The 20,241-nt window shown below is 39.9% G+C and overlaps 2 protein-coding genes across 2 annotated transcripts; one reads left to right on the top strand and one right to left on the bottom strand.

The window, feature by feature from the left end:
- Positions 1-368: 368 nt before the first annotated feature.
- On the bottom strand, positions 369-9,272 carry LOC107225253 (cuticle protein). The gene is made up of 4 exons (XM_015665660.2): positions 9,145-9,272; positions 7,820-8,295; positions 1,530-1,635; positions 369-1,200 (listed from the first exon to the last, which is right to left on the bottom strand). Exons 1-4 carry the CDS (start codon positions 9,154-9,156, stop codon positions 619-621), a joined length of 1,176 nt encoding a protein of 391 aa, XP_015521146.2. The 5' UTR covers positions 9,157-9,272; the 3' UTR covers positions 369-618.
- Positions 9,273-16,357: 7,085 nt separating this feature from the next.
- LOC107225251 lies at positions 16,358-17,920 on the top strand. Its single transcript, XM_015665658.2, has 2 exons — positions 16,358-16,440; positions 16,875-17,920. The coding sequence occupies exons 1-2, from the start codon at positions 16,429-16,431 to the stop codon at positions 17,610-17,612; spliced, it is 750 nt and encodes a 249-aa protein (XP_015521144.1). The 5' UTR covers positions 16,358-16,428; the 3' UTR covers positions 17,613-17,920.
- Positions 17,921-20,241: the final 2,321 nt, after the last annotated feature.

The following is a 20,241-nucleotide window of genomic DNA, read 5'->3' as shown; positions in this document are numbered from 1 at the left end:
TTAAATCATTTCTCCTTTCAACGAGGTCTTAATTATCGTCGCTCGAGGGCATCGACCAAAGTTCATCACAGCTTTTTTAAAAAATTCTCATTTCTTCCGATTCGATACTCTTGCGAACCTTACCATTGTGTATTTCCCACCTCAAGCAGCTTCAGATAGCAAATGATCTTTTGAAAATACCACTTTGATAAGAGGCAGTTCACGAACGTTCGACAATTTCTCCAAATGTCCACAATGGTCGTATATATTATATATAAGTACGTGCAATTATACTTATATATACATATATATAAACAGCAGCGCTATATTACACCGAAGTATCGACGAGGTAGTTTTTTAATTAAAATATGCGCAACAAATGGCTTGTATAAATTTGAATAATAATTTATTGTATTTACATGTTAAAGTGACATATACCACAACAAATACAACAGTGGGCAGAATTGTTTTAGGTATGAAATGAATCATAGAACGGAGAAAGAGTATGTGTCGGTATGTAAAAGAGAGGGACGGCCCGAGGGAGACAGAGGCGGTTCACATCTCAGCTGTCGTTTGTGAACGTCGCGCAACCGAAGCCGCAAAAAACGCCCGTCTCGCTTCACAATCATAGCCGATCAATTACCAGGCGTAAGAAGCACCCAGTCCGGAAAAAGTCGCGTGAGCCACAACCGGCCCGGGGGCGGCTACAGCTGGAGCTGCTCCGTAGGCCAGGGCGGCTGGGGCGGCGTAAGCTGTCTTCGCGATTATCGGCGCTGGTCCAGCGGCGTAGGCGTAGGCGGGGGCGGGGGCGGCGTAAGCAGCCTTAGCGATTATCGGGCCGGGGGCGGCGTAGGACAAGGGCGCCGAGTAGCTCACGTGGGACACAGCTGGTGCCGCTGAGTACGCGTAGGCAGCTGGTGCAGCGTAGGATGTGGCGTAAGCAGCTGGCGCGGTGTAAGAGGTGGCGTATATCGCCGGGTTGCTGACGCGGACGTCGGACTTGCTCACGCTGGAATAAGGGGTGTCGATCGTCTTCGAGTAGGTCGAGATCTGGGCGAGGTTGCCCGGGCTGCGAAGGATGTTGGACGACTGGGAGGTGATCGCCGGGGCGGCGTAGCTCAGGGTCGGTGCACCGTAGGTTATGGCTGCTGCGGGGGCGGCGTGAAGACCGCTGTAAAAACCGGCGTTGGCTACCGCGAGGGTGGCGCAGAGGATGATCACCTGAGGGAGTCAAGAGACGGTTTTTGTTTCAACGGGCGTCGAGTTTACGCCGGAATATTTTCACGTGATACGTGATCGGAGCGCTTAAAGCTCTTTACGGATCAAGCTCTTTAAGAGAGTGAGCAGGAAGAGGGGATACGCGTTTTGAGTTACTTGGGATGGTGAATTTTTCAACTTCTATAGTTTTAAGAAGTTGTTGTTAAATTTTTTTTAAAAATTAATAAAAAAATTATCGCGATAGGGGACGTCGGTTTTTTTGGGCAGTAGGAAGAATTGATCTTTTACTTCAATTCGAGCACCGAGGTGCGACTAGGGTTGTCGTTACTCACCTTGAATGCCATTTTGAGATATTTTTTTAAGCTTCGATCTGCGCTGTGGTCAGTTACTGAGAAGTGATGCTCTGGTTGACGACGATCGGGTGTTTTATACTCAGGGAATCACTTCGCCGGGGAACCACGCCCGCGTTTCGAGTCCGGTTTTACGGAGGCCTTCATCTCCGGTTGTTCTTGTTTTAATTTTTAGCTACTTTTTCCTTTTGTCATTATTTATGCAAGCCGTTTGCTTCACTGCAGATTCGAAACGCTCGAGTTATGACACTCGGACAGTCTTAAGTGGGCTACCGGTCAACTTGTAACAACACCTTGCCATAAGCTGCAATTCAAAAGTAAAAGTAGTCGTCAAGCATTGTTACTTCAGTTATCAAGGATTGCCCGACCGTATCATCGCTTGAATGGAAATTGAATTAATAATGACGTGAGATTAATGATGAGACAGCAAAGATCTTGACACGAGTCACGGACAGACAAAAGGCACAGGCATAGTATTTCAGACGTCGTAAGTTAAAGATGTGTCAAAGGCACGGTTCGGTCCAGGAGCTGTCAATCCAGAAATATGATGTGACGAAGGTTCGAAAGTGCGACTGAAACTAGTAGAATTGAATTCAATTGAAACAATATTCCCTTGAGGTAGAAAGTTAAAAAAAAAAAAAAGAAAACGTAAATTCAACTGCAATAGCACGATTGTTGATGACTTTGAAGAGATCGCATCATCGAATCATTTCTCCAATAAAAAAATTGCATCGTCTTACTGATTTTAACGAACTAGGACTAATTTTCTTCGTAAGTGAGATCTCTACAAATCTTCAAAATCAGATTTCGGTTAACGGTGGATCTTTTTCTATTAAGGCCACTTACCAATGATTTCACTAATCATATTTTTTTGACCAACTGAGAAGCCAAACAGCAAATATGACTTTGTTCATTTCTAGAGAATTCATCTTCATATCAAAACGAGTTCATTGAAATCGTTCGAACGATGGGATTTTTTCGATGTAGAATGATTTAATACTGGGATCTCCTCAAAGTCATCTACAATTGTGCCATTGTAACTCAAGTTTAGGTTATTTTTATAATTTAATTACGAGTACAGTACAATCATACATTTATTAGTACTACCATGGCGTTGTAATTCCGAAGGTAGCGCAATTTGCTCAAGGTTTTCTCACGGTGGAGTTGATCTCCCCTTTATGCAGGTTTTTGTTTTTTTTTTTTCTTTTTGTTTTCGAACGGTAGTCAACCTTCCACGCGATCGTTTCACGGCATGAGTTATTTTTTACTCCACATTCGTCGTGGGCCTTGAAGCATCGGGCCTTAAGGTTTCGGGACGGGATGCTGAGGAAGATAGAGTCGGCGAGAGTGCCGAGAAAGAGAAAAGAAAAAAAGAAAAAAAAGTGGAAAGAGGGACAGAGAGAAGGAAAGGCTTCGTCCTCTGGTGCCACATAAAACTTTACCACCCGCCAATACCTCAACACACACACAGGCATACCCTGGAGTCAATCTGCATGTAGGTCGATGAGAGGAATATTTGACCAGTCCAGCCCCGCCCAAATGCATCGCTTGCACCGAGGTCATGTATCACTCAATCTTAACAATGTGTTATTTCCAATATTTAAACGCAAAACGGCATTTTTTATTTTCTAATTCAAGCGCATTTTCCATTTTATATTCTAAATGAAATATTCAAGGATTCAACCATTCGTCAAGTGCCTCTGTTCAAATGGATCTTATACTTTTCGAGAAATTCCGTGGCCAATATTTTGGAACGACATTTTTTCGCGCTGGAGAAAATGATGTTTGAACTGTCGGATCTTCAGCTAACTTTCAACTTTAAGAAAGTCTATTTAATAATAATGCTTCAATTATTTCGGTTGAATGAAGCGGTAATTTCATGAATATATTGAATGAATTGCATGCATGAAAACCAAATTTGTTCACCTGTATCTCGTTACGCACAGAGAGATGACAATGTCTTGGATGATTTTTCACAGATAAACAACGTGCGATTGCAGTACTTGCAATTTTCTGCCAATAATTACGACTAACTTGATCTAGCAAAAAACTTTAAAAAGTAGTCGTCTACAATTGAAAAACTTTTCTTGAAATACGATATTTGTTTAACATCGTCCGCGTCATTTCTACGATTATTTTCATACTGCCGAATGATTATGTGTTCAACAGGAGACACATAAGTGATAAAACCTAATGCGAGCAACCGCATTTGTTCATTAAGAAGGATATATAATTGTAATAATTAGAAAAAACTATAAGTATTTATAATATATAGTATACCATCTCGTATTTTATATATTTAATTTTAAGTACAAGATTTAGATGAAAAGCATGGTTTACAAGTTTTTTTTTTTTACTTTAAGTAAACCGAATGCAGGCTAAAAAGATACAATAATCATACTTGCGTTGCATGAAATATTCATCTGCATACGAACCATGTTAAAGAATTAATTGATGAAAATTCATGGGATTAAATTAAACTGATCCATTAAGTTTGCATTCAAATAAAACATATGTATCCTCGCTTTAAAAGAAATGGAGAGAAAAATTTTGTCTGTAAGAGAGAGATTCTGCTGAAACTCTTCGGGATGTTTCTTTGGTCCAAAAAATGAAGCTTTTGATGTGTAGTTACATTGATTCAACTTTAATTCCTCCGCTAGATTCGTAATATACCAAGTTTTCGAAAATTCGCAGTTTATATTTTACCACGGCTTTAAAATAATAATATATCTGTTCAAACTTGTGTCAATGAGAAACTTCAAAAAGATAATTGAAAATTAATATTTCAGACAAAACGATCAACAGGCTTTACTTATTATCGCATTCTATTCATTAAACTGGTAATTTAATAAATTTCAATCGGAGCGAATAATGGCTTTATGGGTGAAACTACACGTCAGAAGCTCAATGTTTTTGGGGTAAACAATCACACCTAAGAATTTCAGCTCAATCCGTGATCCGAAGGTCTGTGACTTTCGTAAGTGAGTGTGATGCAGACGATTTCATATAATAAGTTTATTTGGGATAAGAATAGTTGAATCATGTAGAAATTTTACTTAACAACTGATTTGGCATACGCCCGATTGCTAATAACTGAGTTTATTTTAGACTGGTGTTCGGTTCTTTTTCTCTTAAGTGTATCGGGTATCGAAATTTAGTCTATGGTGCAATTGGTAACGTGAACAACGCAGACCTGCACCTGATGCAACTAGGACTGCATTTAAATATGATACTCGACCGCTAGAACGACATAGAACACCTCATCTGCAAAAATCTTAAAATGTTGAGGGAGAGGCAGTCGAGAAAGACCGTATAAATAGCTACACGGATTTGCTAGATCTATCCAATTTGCCACTTGCAGTTCAAGAAGCAACAACACCAACTATCATCATGTTCAAGGTGAGTGACAAAAATAAGCTACTACCGAGGGAAGATTTTTCTTTTGAAAGCTTCGATATCTTGTACTGCTCTTTGATTCGAAAATTTACCATCATCCTTTTCAATTTAGCTATCATGAAGCTTGCGAATCTTGAAACAATTACGATGATGTCGTTTGTAAAATCGTGAATAAATAAGAGCCACTGCGAAAATGATGGTTCTATGGTTTTCTAACAGCCATTCGTAATTGAACTTGTCTGAAATCCGTATACATTATTATCATAATTTCTTATCAATTGATGCTCCATTGTCTAGAAAAATATCAACGAACTAATTCTGTATCTCTCGTATTTTCCAGCTCGTAGTAATCTGTGGGTGCTTGATGGCCGTCGTTAACGGTGCTTTTATTAGCAGTGGTTTGATCGGTACTTCCGGTCCGGCAACTGTCTCTCTGCAGCCATCATCCGTAGCCCTGCAGCCGGGGACTGTCTCTTTTCCATCAGTCTCAACGTCGTCGTCAAACATAATCCGTGGGATTGGTAATTTAGGTGCGATTTCCGCGTACTCGAAGAGCATCGACACAGCATTCAGTAGCGAAAAGAAAGCCGATCTTCGCATAAACAATCCCGACTTGCAGACAGCGATTCTGTCCGCCATTCCCGCAACTTTGAACTATGCCGCCAGAGCACCTGCACTTGCAGTATCCGGAACTGCTCTTGCAGGTAAAATGGCGGCTGTAAAAAGAGGATGAAACTTGATTAGCCACTTCTTGGACAGAAAACGAAAGAAATTTATACACCGAGTCAGTAGCATCTCTACATAATTTCCGTGTATTTTAAATTTACCTCCTCAAGAGAATTGATCTATGATGTCAAACGGCTTATCCTCTTTCCCAAACGATCTAAGATCTCGTCAATAAGGATTTTCGTTTCACGCTTCCTGAATAGGTCAACTGGCTGTAGCCACTGGCCATGCTGCTTCTCCTACCCTTGGACTGGGGATAAACGGAGTGGCGGTCAACGGATACGGACTGGGAGTGAACAGCTACGGACTTGGAGTCCACGGATACGGTCTCGGCACGGTCAACGGATATGGGCTTGGGTACAACGGATACGGTCTGCAGACGGTGAATGGACTGGGAGTAGGTCTTGGCGCAGTCAAGGTTCTCTAAGCGACCACTCGATGTAAAATTACCGAACAACATTTCGTGGACTTTGTTATTTGCATACAATACTCCTACTGTTATGCGAGACGAAACTGACACTCCCACGTTATATTCAAACTATCGGAAAACACATTCAATTCTGTACGATGTCACAAAACGACACGTCAGACATTTTCTTCAATAAATATGATATGTTACACCCATAAATGCATCGTACCTTTATAGTAATATTAAATTTCTCACGAATGTCCCGGTTCAATAATGAGCTATTTTTGAGACATTAATTTTACATAAGTAAAACTATTACGATGATTTCACCTGTAAAAAATTGCAGTAGGTATAGGTATAATAAACGGTGTCATTATTCTCGATTCGATACCTGCATCAAACTTGGATATTTTATGCAGGCTGTCATAATTTGATCGGTGAAAGTAACTTCGTAAATATTTTTTATCGAATTAGGTTTATTGAAAAATTCTATTCTTGAAAGCCTTGTACGCAATAATCAAAGCCATTTTAATAATTACTAAGTAGATACATCAAATCGCATAAATGGAAGAAAAGGTAAAACACATTTCAAGCAGTCTTTTACAAAGCCATTGCCCAAATAAACAATTAATAAAATCAAAACAACATTACGATATAAACGAAGCAAATTTACGTAAACCGAAATACGGTTACTTTCATCTTACAGAAGGATATACTGTGGGGGCTCTAGAAGGCAATGCTTTATTGGGCCCAGGTTATCGGCCCAGTTACCTCACGATGATCAGCTGCGATCAAGTTTGCGCGTCACACTGCCATGCTTTGGCGCGTGCATGACATACCCATCGGTGTCAGTATTTATATCTTGCCACGGTATAACATAACGTGTGAGCGACCACCCGATTTTATTACACGGTCCGTTGCCCCAACTTTCAGCCAGCTTTTTAGGGAAAACGTTGCGATTTAGAGAGAGAGAATGAGATATTTATACAGTGTACGGTACGATATGAAAATCATGCAATTTTTAAACCCTTAAGGCCCAGAGGCCTTACGCCATTTATTTAGATGACGGACCTGATGAGATTTTCACTTTATGAATCTTGATTATTCCTTTCGAATTTTTATAATTGTTACGGACTTTACTGTGGTAAGACCTCCTGCTCGTTCTCATCGCAGCAAGATCTTTTTTTACCGTCTAACCATTTCGTATTTTCACTCTCTTTCTATGCGTTATTGAGTAAATCAGAGAACGGTGTACGAACCCCGACGTTGGTTTTCTTTTCGAGCATTCCAATAGTTTGAAGCAACGGAATTTAGCATACATTAAAACTTATCCGTGAGTCAATCAGTACCTCAGTTGCCAGAACAACCTATCGAGCCTGCTCTATTAATTCCAATTACGAATACGACCCAAGATTTAGAGCTGTATTGATTCCTTTTGTTTCTCTAACGCACACATTTCAACCATCATTAACACGTCCATTTCACAGATGACGAATTTCTATTTAGAGATCAGGCAAGACGGAACAAGACAGATCGCTATGAGCTGTTTTGTAGTGGTACGCGAACGACGAACAGGGACTTATCCAATGAGAATCGGCAAGGTGACAATTACGAACAAGGTATAGGAGAAAAAATGGACAGCCCAAATTTACGATAAGGTTAGAAGAAATAATTTAATAAATAAGTTTCATCGAAATGTATAGTCGTAGCCTCGGCGATAACTCAATCTTGACGTCTTTACCAGGCGTAGGAGATGCCGACTGGGCTGCTGTAGGTCATGTGGGACACAGCTACGGCCGGAGAATAGGCGACTCCAAGAAGACCGGCTGGGGCGGCGGCGTGAGCGTAGGCGGGGGCGGCGGCGTGGGTGTAGGCGGGGGCGGCGGCGTGAGCGTAGGCGGGGGCGGCGGCGTAAGCAACCGGGGCAGGATGAGCGTAAGAGACGGGGGCAGCGTAGGCAGTGGTGGTGTAGACGCTGGGGTTGCTGACGCGAACGTCAGATTTGCTGGAGCTCGAGTAAGGGGTGGTGATGGTCTTCTGCTGGGTGGCTACCTGGGCCAGGTTTCCTGGGCTTCGCAGGATGTTGTCAGACTGAGAGGTGATCGCGTGGGAGGCGACTGCGATGCTTGGGGCGTAGTGGGCCTGGGGCACGGCGTATTGTACCGGGGATAAAACACCGGCGTTGGCAGCAGCCAAAACGCAGGCGAGAACTACGAGCTGGAAATGGAAAAAATATCATATTTATTCGCCATTTATCTTCGTAATCTTATCATTCGCTGACTTGTAAGAACAGAAATGCCATTCACAAATGCTCTGTAGTCGTTATACGGTATCTTATATTCTACCGTGATAGAAACTTGACACCCAAATGCGCATGCGCCAGAATTCATGTGATTCCATTGGTCAATTCAACTGATTCACGCCGATTTTTTCGTCCGCTTGTCAGGACGACCAACTCCGTTGCGGCTAGATGCTAGCTGTTGGGGTTCGCGGGTGTCTCGATGTTATCTTGCGTTGAGAATTTGAAACAGCCAAAATGTGTTCGGCCTACAATCGAATTGACATAACGTCGAAATTTTTGCGCGTATTGACAGTTCACGTTGGAGTCCAACGACACAGAGTTGGCCAGTCTGTTGAAACAGACGAATGATTGGCGCTTGCACATTTGGGGGTTCAGATTCCTGAGACGGTCACGGTGTGTTTTCAATGTAGCTATGCGAAGTTATGGTAGTACCTCTTTTCCTGATTTTCCTGATATCTGTTTAAATAAGTTGTCAAGAATATTCGGTCAAACCTATAAACCCCGTTAAAATTCAATACGAATCGAGTACAATTAAAGTTCAACCGTTAGTTAGAGTTAGATGTAGCACCAAAGGCGATGGACGTTTGAATCTCAAGTCCAAAACGGTATCAGACTCGCTACTAGAGTATTATTAGTCCGTTCTATTCTATTGCAGCTATTGAACAAAATTGAAGAGTAATTTAGCTTAGGGAATCCAGATTTTCGGAGTATATACAGATTCGAAGCAGTCCGACTCCTTTACCGGTAGCGAGTAGATGTCTCACCTTGAATGCCATTGTTGTTGAGGGTAGTTGGTTGATTGTCGTTCACTGGTAGTGTGATGTCTTGGGTTTTGAAACGAAATCTTTTATACCTCGCGGTATTGTCGAAAATAATTTGTAGTGGGGGCTTCAGCACCGGATCCCAGTCATGCCGGAACCCACTTGTTGGGGTCTGTAGGACCCGCGGGGCCTCGGGCGTGTACGTGGTGATATACTTTCGCTGTCGCAGTGTACGGCCCTCGCCTCCGGTGCCTCCACGACGTACGTAATTGTTCCAGGTACACCGCTTCGCGTCTCTTTGATCCGTCTGTGGATGCAAGAACTCTCCGACCTTGAACTGGATAAAGCGCCGCGGAGGATCTGCGATAATCGGCTTGAAAACGAAAGCGGCAATCATTATCCCACGTCGAAAATTATCCAGATGTTGTTATCATTATTCGCTCACCGTTATTATACCTTCCTAATTGCATACCGAGATTTGGAATGAATTGTTATACTACCTATATAAACTCTGTGGCGATCGCAGATGTCTGCATGTCGCGAAACTTTTCAGCGCACATACGCGCGAAACATGTTCTTGTGTTTCGCAAAGTTGAACGGCATTGGAAAAAAATCGGGGTTTTGATTATTGCGTATTATTCGCAGTCACGATTTATGGGCGTTGTCATTAATTATACGTGCTAAATCAATGCATACGAAAGAGTGAAACAAGGAGGTGTATACCCTATTCTTTGAAATTGCATAATTCCAACCATGCTTATCTCGTAATCTTATAATTGCTGCGGCCTCTAGGTCTGTTCTTGCAATTATTATATTATTTTTCCAATATATCTGTAACATATTGCACAAGTCCAAGATACTAGCTTGTTCTTTGTTTCAGACGATGTTATCTCTGGTATACGTTCTACATTAGCTTGTACATCTAGTGAGTATCACGGGATATCCGAATGCGGCAAATTGTCCGTCATTATTTATTTACTTATAGTCAGTTATCGAATCCATTTTCCGAATGTCAAATAAACCTTGACTTTAGGTTATTCTTGTGAAAATAGAGCGATCGCATGTCAGATTATACAGACTGGCATTCCGTATGCCGATCAAGCTGTTGCATTTTTGAGTTTCATCCTCGTGCGAACTGTTGTGAATAAAATTTCCCAAACACATTAATATACAGTCAGTAAGGTTTGAAGGGTCTACCCTCCATCAACGGCTCTATTAACTAATAATAATAAAGTCAACGTTTTGCATTTGAAAATCGTTATTACTAAATAATGTAAAACACGTAATATCAGAAGCATTGAACTTTTTGCCCTATATATTTTCGCTCATGTTACGTGCGTAGCTGAATATTTAAGCAGATTTGGTTCGAAGAAATGTGAGTGAAAAATATGGAGTTGTTGAAAATTATGTCCGCTTGTTAAACAACAATTTGATTTTTTCAGCAGCCAATTACAACTTAGTAGCAGGTAGTTAGCTTGGTTGCTATTTTCTTGTTGAATATTACAGAATTGAAGTATTCTTTTCCCAACACCTGCTGGGGAAGTTTGATTTTCGAAGCCTGTGAAATGTATGTAAAGTGCCTCGTTTCCAAACAGTGGGATAAAACGACGTTGTGTGCGCGCACAACCGAAATGCCATACATTACGCACTCGGGGTTTATTTTGCGCATACGCACAGTCGAGTAACTCAATTTTACATATTATGTCATTCACGCAAGTTACCTGGTCCCAATTTTACGTTATCTCAGCGGCAACTTCGTTTCTTCTCGAATAAAATTTTCCTTTACATGTGTTTGAAAAAATAGCGTGTGTCGCAAGTACGGGTGTGCGCAATGCGATTTATACTGTAAACTTTACGCTTATTGGAAATCGCTGACTTCTCCAACTTGTTACAAAATAGAGAATTTTTGTTCGGAACTGGAAGAGAAAACAAATGATTCAAAAGTTTAAAATAATGTACCAAATAAATTAGTACTTTCTTTCCATCCTTAGAACTTTGACCATTTTCAAGCTACCATGGATTTAAAAACGCATTTTATAGGGCTTTCAATTTCTTGTAAGGAAAATATACCAGGACATTAAGTCATTTTTTCGGAAGGCTTTTTCTCCAAAACCATGGCTGCATAACATCAATTGACCAAGGAACGATTTTGTAGAGAATTTCATATCCTGCAAAAGTGATAATTGTGTGTTATCCTCAGAATTGTGGTACTTTCAAAGTCAAGAGATCGCCTTCAACTCTGTGGAATAAAGCCTCAATTGTTGGAAGTAAAGCTTCAAATCATGGCGATTAACCCCAATTACTGGGGGTTTAGCTTCGGGGGTTCACCGAGGTACTTACCCTAAAAAATTGGGCTCGTTTTACGAAAGAGTGTTGATCAAGAAATGGCACGAACCTTTTGCTATAACAATTTCATTAGCATATTTGATATTGACGAAGCTTCTTCTACATATTATATACGACATCATACTTCAATTGCAGATAACTTACAATTTTCACCCTCGAAACTGACTGATGCTTGGTGGAATGATCCATTTACACTTACATTCCTATGAGTATATTATACTGATTCAAGCTGAAGAGAGTATCCCAAGCCTGAATTATGGAACAAATTGATTATTCGATCTCCACTTAGGTATGGCATATATTTAAACCTTTGCAATTTTTTTAAATAATATTTCAATCTTTGTAAGAACGCACGCAATATTTTATTTTTATATAATAAGAGTCCTGTACGTGCAAAGGCACTAAAAACAAATTGGAGGATGAACAATTTAGAGTACATCTCGAAAATTTCAGAATGAGATGAAATGAAATATGGTTGCTGAAATGAACAATTTTGCGCCGAATAATTCTGAAATAGAATGCTATGAACATATTTCATCATTGTTATTCGACCGGCTTGAACCATTTCGCCAATTTTAATGATTGCAAATGCGAAACCTGTAACGAAACATCAGTGGTTGTCCGACGCATGCCCTTTCTTCTCGAAGAAAACGTACCGTTTTCGATTTGACCTATTTTTATTCCAATTTGTAGTGTTATCGATAAAACGTTGATCCAAGTAACCAAAGCCTGTGACAGATTATTTTGAATTTCTTTGTAAACTGATTGCGAAGTTACTAATTTTCTTGAAACGAAGCAATGAAATAGGGGAGAGTTCGACAGCTGTAATAGCTCAAAGAAAAACGTATACGTCCTGAAAACTGTTGAAATCAAAATTCAGTGGCGTTATCGATACAGCGTGTTGACAATTTCAATATGAATAATTTTATTAAGAAAAATAAGTATAAAATTGATAATCTTGTATTTGGGAATTAAAGTATGTCAGGGAAAAATAGGATTGACTCTTGGTTATAGGATGTGCGATGTAGCGACGTAAAACTTGCAGATCTTTTAAAGGCGTATGCTGCTGGTAGATATATATATATATATATATATTCTATTGTAAGTACTGTAATTGTATATACTTGTTCACCTTGTAACTCACGAGGTGAGGTCACGGAATAGGAGAAATTAATGTTACCGAAATTTTTTGTACATATATTTATTCGTTATTACGCTATTTACCCATTATTCATGAAGCTAGCTACCCCATTGCCAATTTCGCATATTTGCGCAGTACATTTAATTCATTGTTAATACAAAAACGAGTTAATACAACACGAGTCTTGTCGCGAGACTAAACAATTTTCAAACAGAACGCGCCGCAGTTATTCTTACAGCATTAATTTTGAAAAAAATTATCCTCGGTCAACAGGTTTTGTTTTTTTTTGAACAGAAACCATATTTTCGCGAGTTTGGATTGACAGGTTTCCAATAATCTTAGCTGGTTATCGTATTGAATGTTCAATGGTGAAAAGTTCGTTATTCAACTAATGAATTTACATAATGGCAAAGCTACCCAGATTACTTATAGGTAATTTTAAATCCTTGACACAAAGTTTTGAGCACATTCACTTTTTGCTATTCAAATCAGTTGTTAAGTAATCTCTAAACACAAAAAACTTGGCTAAACATTTTGGTCAATGTTCACAAATTCGGGTTACATACTTTGTCTAAAATAATTCTATCGATACGTTTGGTCTGCTGTCATCTATTACACCGTTTGTCAAGTAAAAATGAAATTGCGCCGTCCTATAGCTTGGGAAAGACAATTAGACCCAATCATAGTAGTATTTCTGAACTGCTTGAATCAAATGACAGAAATTATTGAACATTTTTATATTCTTTACTCAAATGATTCTGCGGAGATGGGAAAAGTATATCGGCACAACTGCGTTGGAGAAAACTAGTCAGTTTTTTCTAGATTTAACGAATACTTCAAGTGTTGTGCTTTAAAAAATTATTCTGAATCAGAATTACGAAGTAGGTCCGTCCACCTGCCTGATGCACGAAAATAATGCCGCAAACAGCTTCTTACAGCGTTTTATACCCTGTCGGGTAATCACTTCATCGGAGAAGGGGGCCCACGTTTTGGAAGGGGAACTTATAGAGATAGACACGAGGTTCGCATTCTAAGCCTTTGGTTAAACAAAAAAGAGCTGTTGGACCTAAATTATAGTCCCGACGAGGTATCTTCGCGAAGCCATGTAACAGCAGCCTCAGATACCAATCTGCGTTAATTCATTATTTATTTACCTATTTTAATCATTATTTACGGACACAACACAGGTACCAACGTCTTATACTCGTCAAGAGTTTAAGAGCATGATGAATTCGTTAGTATTTATACTAACTAGTTACATAATTATCTAATCGATCACAAGCTAATTAAGTTAATGTGGTATAATTATTACTTTACGAAGAAAAAAGAGAACTTCGGTTCAATGCCCCATTGATATGAAACGTGTATGACTTGCTGAATTGATGTAAGCAGTGCTACAGAATCATGCCGATATCCATACATTGAAGAGATCAATGTACGTTACACAGTGATCGAAAAAAGTACCTAATCTAAGCTCTACCTACTTGTTCTGAAGCCTTGCGGGCAAAACGAATATGTTTCGTCACTATCCGAGACATATTCATGACGGTTCATTCGTTCATATACTTATTTATATCAATTTCTTTTTTATACTTCAACAAAGTGCAGCACTAACGTGATATCGCGTACACAAATTATACTGCACCAAAATCAGCCTAAACAAACTGAAGTAAAGTAACGTTAAGATTGTGATCTTATTGCTCTATTCCCGGATATTCATAGTTTAGATTTATTGAAATCAACGAGGCGATATTTTCCGAATAAAGTAAATACTACCTATCAGAAGTAGTGCAGTAAACTTGAAAATTTTTATTTCCATTATCATCTTTATCATAATCAAGACAATGCCAGTGGGAACTATTATTATTATCGTCATTTATTCGTGGCAGTATGTATGAATATCTACATGCGGTACAATCACCCGAGACGCTCGACAAGGTGTTCCTTTCGCTGGGGTGCTAACGATAAGTATCATGTTCACGATTGGCGACACGTGGAACAAGGCGAACCGAGGTAAACATAGTTAAAGAATAATATTTCTTACTGTGGAATATGAAACCAGGTTCCTCCCTCTGCGCTGCGTACAAGCATATAGCTATTATCATATCTATGATGTTTCACTTCCGCGTTGTCACTTCATGCATTAAGCTTACGAACGATATGCCGGAAGTACTTAATGGACTTGCGAATGAGAAGATAATCGAGGATTCGATCACTGAAAAGAATATTAAACGTTTTTCTCATTTTATCGTAACTTTGACGCATTATTTCCAAAATAATACTGTTTTGCCTTTTTTGTTCATTGTAGCCTGGAGATAACATTTTAAAAATGATTTTAAATAAAATTCGACAATGAAAGTAAGTCTATTTCACCTACCGCGACGATATTTCACATGTGAAAATTTTACCTTGGGTATACGCAGACTTATCAGGCACGTACATTTCAAAAGTGCTTACTGGGATAGGGAAAAGTGTACTAATCTTTCTTTGCTTTTCGCACTTCTTGATGGTCCCAAAAATGGGGGGCATATAATGGTATAATTAATGTACTCAACACAATTACAATTACGTCATATTCAATAAACAACTGTATGAGTAAATTATTTAAAGGTATTTTGATTTTATGTACTTGCTACGAATAGTCCAATTTCTCATTTATTTACACTCCAAAGATGTAGATGTTACTTTAAAAACGATGACTTCAGTTGGGATAGTGAGATCCATATAATAATGAATAAAAGCAACAATTTTAAATGCCCTAACCGTAACTTTTGATACTGAAATTCTAAGGATTAGTATATTCTCGGTTAGTTCAACGCGCAAAACGGTTTGAGATCAATTTTAAGGGTTGCGATTGCTCAAACACCTTTTTTAATTTTTTCTTGAACAACTGAACGTAAATGCCCTTCGTGAAGAGGGGTTCTTTTTCAAGAATATAAAATAATACAATGTTGAATTACAACAATTGTGGAACATAAAGCAAAGCGTTTTTTATCTGCGGATAACTGGCCGTTTTCTGTAAAAAACATATCGAAACGAGACCCATACTAAACGACTGGCACCGAGATGAAATCCCCTCATCTTTGAACTGATATAACAATAATCCATGCAAATGGAATAACAATAGGGGTATTGCAATTTCAAAGTATCATCGATTAATTATTAAGCAACAGATGAAGGTATTCTGTTCGCTGTTCAAGTTGCAAGCATTATCTATCCCATACATCTGATACCTTCAACCGAATGAGCATGTGGATACCGATCTTTGATGACGGGATTCAAATACAGACGTCAAAAATAATATCAATAATCACAACAGCAACTGTAGTCGTAATAATAACGATGAACCGACATCTTGGCTCACATCTCTACGTCTGACCACAGTCCGTGAGATTCTCATTATTGGATACCTGGTAATAAGAAATATCTGGTAATCTAGTATGCGTATCAATATGGTAATTGAACGCAACTACACAGGCAGGGTTGTGTGAAATTTCGATTATCTGCTAGCTAACGTTTCTGGTTCTCTGGGTAGAGGATCGTCGCCGCTAAGGTCAGTGCGAAATCGGATCCCTTGCCGATCTACGGTATACGGTATAACCGAAGTAATTGAACCTCGAATTCGAGTCCTCGGGCAGAGCGTAGGGCAAATATGCCCTGAGGCCACGATTACACCCCTCCATTATTCTCAAACAATTGTTTGCCATTTCGACGAGGCGCCTATAAAAGACGCCACGTATCCCAACTTCAGCATTCGCAAACAAAGGTTCGGTAATAAACGCACGACAAACGGTAGCGAAATGGCTTTCAAGGTGTGAGATTATAATAACAGCAGTGATAACTTTTACTTATTTTCTCGAACGTCTTTTTCAATACCATTATTGAACACGCATTGAATCAAATACACTAAACTATCTATTTTCCAATATTTCGTCGAGTCCGACTAAGGACTTTCGACGTACCGGCTTCGGAATTTTTTCATTCACACACATCAAGTTATTTTGGATTTATAAAATCGTAGACACGCTTTCAAAGATGGTCCGAAATTCTCGAAGTACAAGCTTCGTACTGCACGATTCGTTCGTAAACTTCAAGCTTAATTAATTTTTTTTTCACATGCGGAAAATTTTTCAGTCGCAGCTATGTCTGTCAAATATTATACCTATCATTCCTTCGCCCAAAATCCAGTCAACTGCGTTATTAACAAATCATTTCTAACGTATTATTATTTTTATTTTCCAATCAGTTCGTGGTCCTGGCCTGTGCCCTTGCTGTCGTTAATTGTTCGTATATTCATAACCCAATGGGGCATGGTTACGGTGCATCAACGACGCAATACGGCACGCAGGAAGTGCATTACCCTTCCGGCGGAGGAGGAAGTTCGCAGGGGGCGACATCCCAGACGGAAAGTATCCTGAGGGGTCATGAGAACCTGCAGGGTCAGCTCAGCGCAAGCCAGGAGAAGGCGGTGCAGATAAGTTCCGGCCAGTACTCGAGTCAAGGAAAGACCGATGTCCGTGTAACAAACCCTGGATCATATTCCACGGGCAACTACAACAACGGCCAAGGCTCCCAAGAACAACAGGTCGTAACGTACACACCAACGCCTGGCTACAACAACCACCCTGGAAACAGATACGAACACTCGGCATCCTCGTCCTACCAACAATCGACGCCTGTTTACGGACATTCCACCACCGCTTATGTTCAGCCTACTCCCGTTTACGGCCAGTCAACGGGAGCCGTTTACAGCCATAATTCTCTACCTGTTTATCATTACGCTACGTCAGAATATGCAGGACAAGGAGGTTCCAGCTATTCGCACGGAGCAGCACCCACCTACTCTCACCCTTCGTCGAACCGTTATTCGCAGGCCGGATCGTCTGCGGGTGGTCCAGGTCTTCTTGGAGTATCATATTCCCCAGCGGTCTCCGTTTCGCATATGAGCTACACCAGCCCAGTTGGTATTTCTTATGCCTGGTAGGCTGAACATTGAAGTCTTGCACAGTGGAATTATACGTATAAGGATATACACTACTTATAACTAGATTCATTAACCAGAGTTTGATTGATTCATCGTTTGTACTCCCATTCGTAACGGAGTTAAGTGCAGTTATTGTCAGATCTGAGGATATCATGTCAGTGCAATATTTCGACAATTATTGTCGAACGTTAACATCACGTTGTCGTCGGCTTATTACGAATCAGTTGATCGTAGAAAATGATGCGTACACATAAGTACACCATGCATTCCTCGAATCGATGGTACAATAAAGAAATAAAATCCGTGAATCCGTGTTTTCATTTTTGTATTTTTGTATTTCTAAACTGTGAACTCTTCCTAGACATATCACAATAAGCACCAAGTTTTCGTAGTCACTTGTTCTCGAACACTTGAGGGTACGTATAAAGGCTGACGCCGACTAGACCGCGGCGGACGGCGGCGGACGGCGGCAAAATTTTCGCTCATACAGTTATCCATATAGGTGTTCACACTAGACGGCGGCGGACCGCGGCGGACCGCGGCAATTTTTCGCGAGTTCCAGGTTGGGAATATTTCGGCGGTGCGCCGCGCATCGCCGCGCATCGCCGTCGTCTAGTGTGAACACCCGACCGATGCCGAAATTCATCCCAAGTATAAAAATAGGGAAACCTGCGTTACTTTGATGTAAATGGTTATGGTTTACAAGGATTCTTTTCATTCTCTCCGCTGTTCTTGCGAAAAATAAATGTATTCATTTTTACATCTTAAATAAATCCTACGGATATTAAATAAATGTTACGCAAGTAATTACTTCATTTTTAAAGAAATTTAAGTAAATGTGAGTTTTAGAACAACAAGTTATGATCAACGGATTATTTTATGTAAAAAATTTATTTTTTTCTCATTGTTCGGGTATGATGCTGATTTCATGAAGACTGTTTTTTATTTTGCGTATTAATTTTTATGCATAAGAAATGAGAGAGTATATTTTGAGCTAAAATTTATTTCATTTTTACTATACATATATTATATGTATAATAGGGTGTTTCAAAATAAAAAAATTTACGATTTTCCAACGAGCCACACCCGAAATAGTTTAGGTAGAAACAAAAATTCTGGCGAAAGATGAGCATTGTCGGTTGATTTTTAATCCTTTTTTCCTTTTTATCGAATTTATGATGGACAATTGTTAGTAATTTTTTTTCGTGTTAAACACTTCTTCATCCGAGCTATCCATAATGAGTAATCAAAAAGTAGTGGCAAATATGCATGATTATTTATTGTGTGCCCATGACGACTGAGACAAATCGTGGTCATCAGATAATTGATAAATATCTCTATTTCGTAGAAACAGTATCGGCGGGTGGTCACGCGACTATAGTGGGCGCATCTCACGGTAACTGCGCCGCGGTCCGCCGCGGTCCGCCGCGGTCCGCCGCGGTGCAGTGGGTGTCAGCCTTAACTTTTGAAATGTCCTACCATTTCCGAACACCTCCAACCATCCTATTTACCTATATTACTAGATTAGCTATTATATGAAAAGAGAAGAATTATTCACTTCGAAATGGGATTCTATTCGACGCGCGCTCGATGTATTCCATAACATTAGTATTCCTAATTATTTCAACAACTTTTCATTTGCTCTCTCGATCTTGAATTTTCGTAGGCATATAACCAAAACGCTGTTCTAGCTAGTCGAGAGTGAAGTATCTACGTTGGGTAGAGAAGCAAAATTGTTTTTCGAAAAGTATTCGGATGGAAAAAAATTCAGAGTAACTGTAATACATCACGGATGCGCTAATTTTGAACGAGATGAAATGGATGCTTCGTATATGAGATAGTATTTAACGCTGCGTAGTGATTTAAAGACCTGAAAAGGTGATAGGAAGAGAAAGAACGAAGCTTCTTAACACTTCGAGTGTATTTTAACACACATTTGAAAGATACGAGCAAAATTTTTCATCATCCAACTGTCGCAGAACGGCAGCGTTATCGGCTGACCCGTTAAGTAAAGGATATATCTTCAGTCAACGGCTGACCATCGAAGGGCCTGGCCGCTTGAGTCTGGAATCGGCAGGACAGATAAGGTGTGTATTTCTTGTATGAAATGTGAACACTAGAATCATTATACATCATATCATATCATCATACATCATACATCATACATCGTACATCATACATCATACATCATACATCATACATCATCATACCTAGTATTACAGTTCGAAACCAAAGTTTGAATTTTCGGATGTTCGGAAAGTGACGTCACCAATCTAAAATCGGCTAGCCGAGTTCCTCAGTCTGGTAACAACCGCGCAGTAGAGCGGACGGTTGAGAGTCGCGCTCCGCAAACTTCGAGTACCGGGTTCTCAACCTCCCGGATCCCGCGCTTCGGGTCCGCTACGCGGTGAAACTCGACTTCCAGGATAAGCGCTCCGTGGTTCCTGGTTCACGTTTACAATAAATTATTTCGATTCGTTTTTCGCGCAAGCTGAAATTCAGTAGCTGTCGGTGCGCTAATAAAATTTCTCGACTTCCAGGATGAGCGCTCCGTGGTTCCTGGTTCACGTTTACAATAAATTATTTCAATTCGTTTTTCGCGCAAGCTGAAATTCAGTAGCTGTCAGTC

This window comes from Neodiprion lecontei, chromosome 4 (assembly GCF_021901455.1).
Source record: "Neodiprion lecontei isolate iyNeoLeco1 chromosome 4, iyNeoLeco1.1, whole genome shotgun sequence".
Lineage (NCBI taxonomy): Eukaryota > Metazoa > Arthropoda > Insecta > Hymenoptera > Diprionidae > Neodiprion > Neodiprion lecontei.
The sequence above is the reverse complement of the archived record's forward strand: the minus strand, read 5'-3'. Positions and strand labels throughout refer to the sequence as shown.

Excerpts from the sequence above, each read along its gene's own strand:
- LOC107225253 (XM_015665660.2), bottom strand. Across the intron at positions 1,636-7,819 it reads GTCGGCATCTCCTACGCCTG|CCCTGAGTATAAAACACCCG; the intron begins GTAAAGACGTCA and ends GGCGAAGTGATT. Across the intron at positions 1,201-1,529 it reads ATCTCAAAATGGCATTCAAG|GTGATCATCCTCTGCGCCAC; the intron begins GTGAGTAACGAC and ends TGACTCCCTCAG.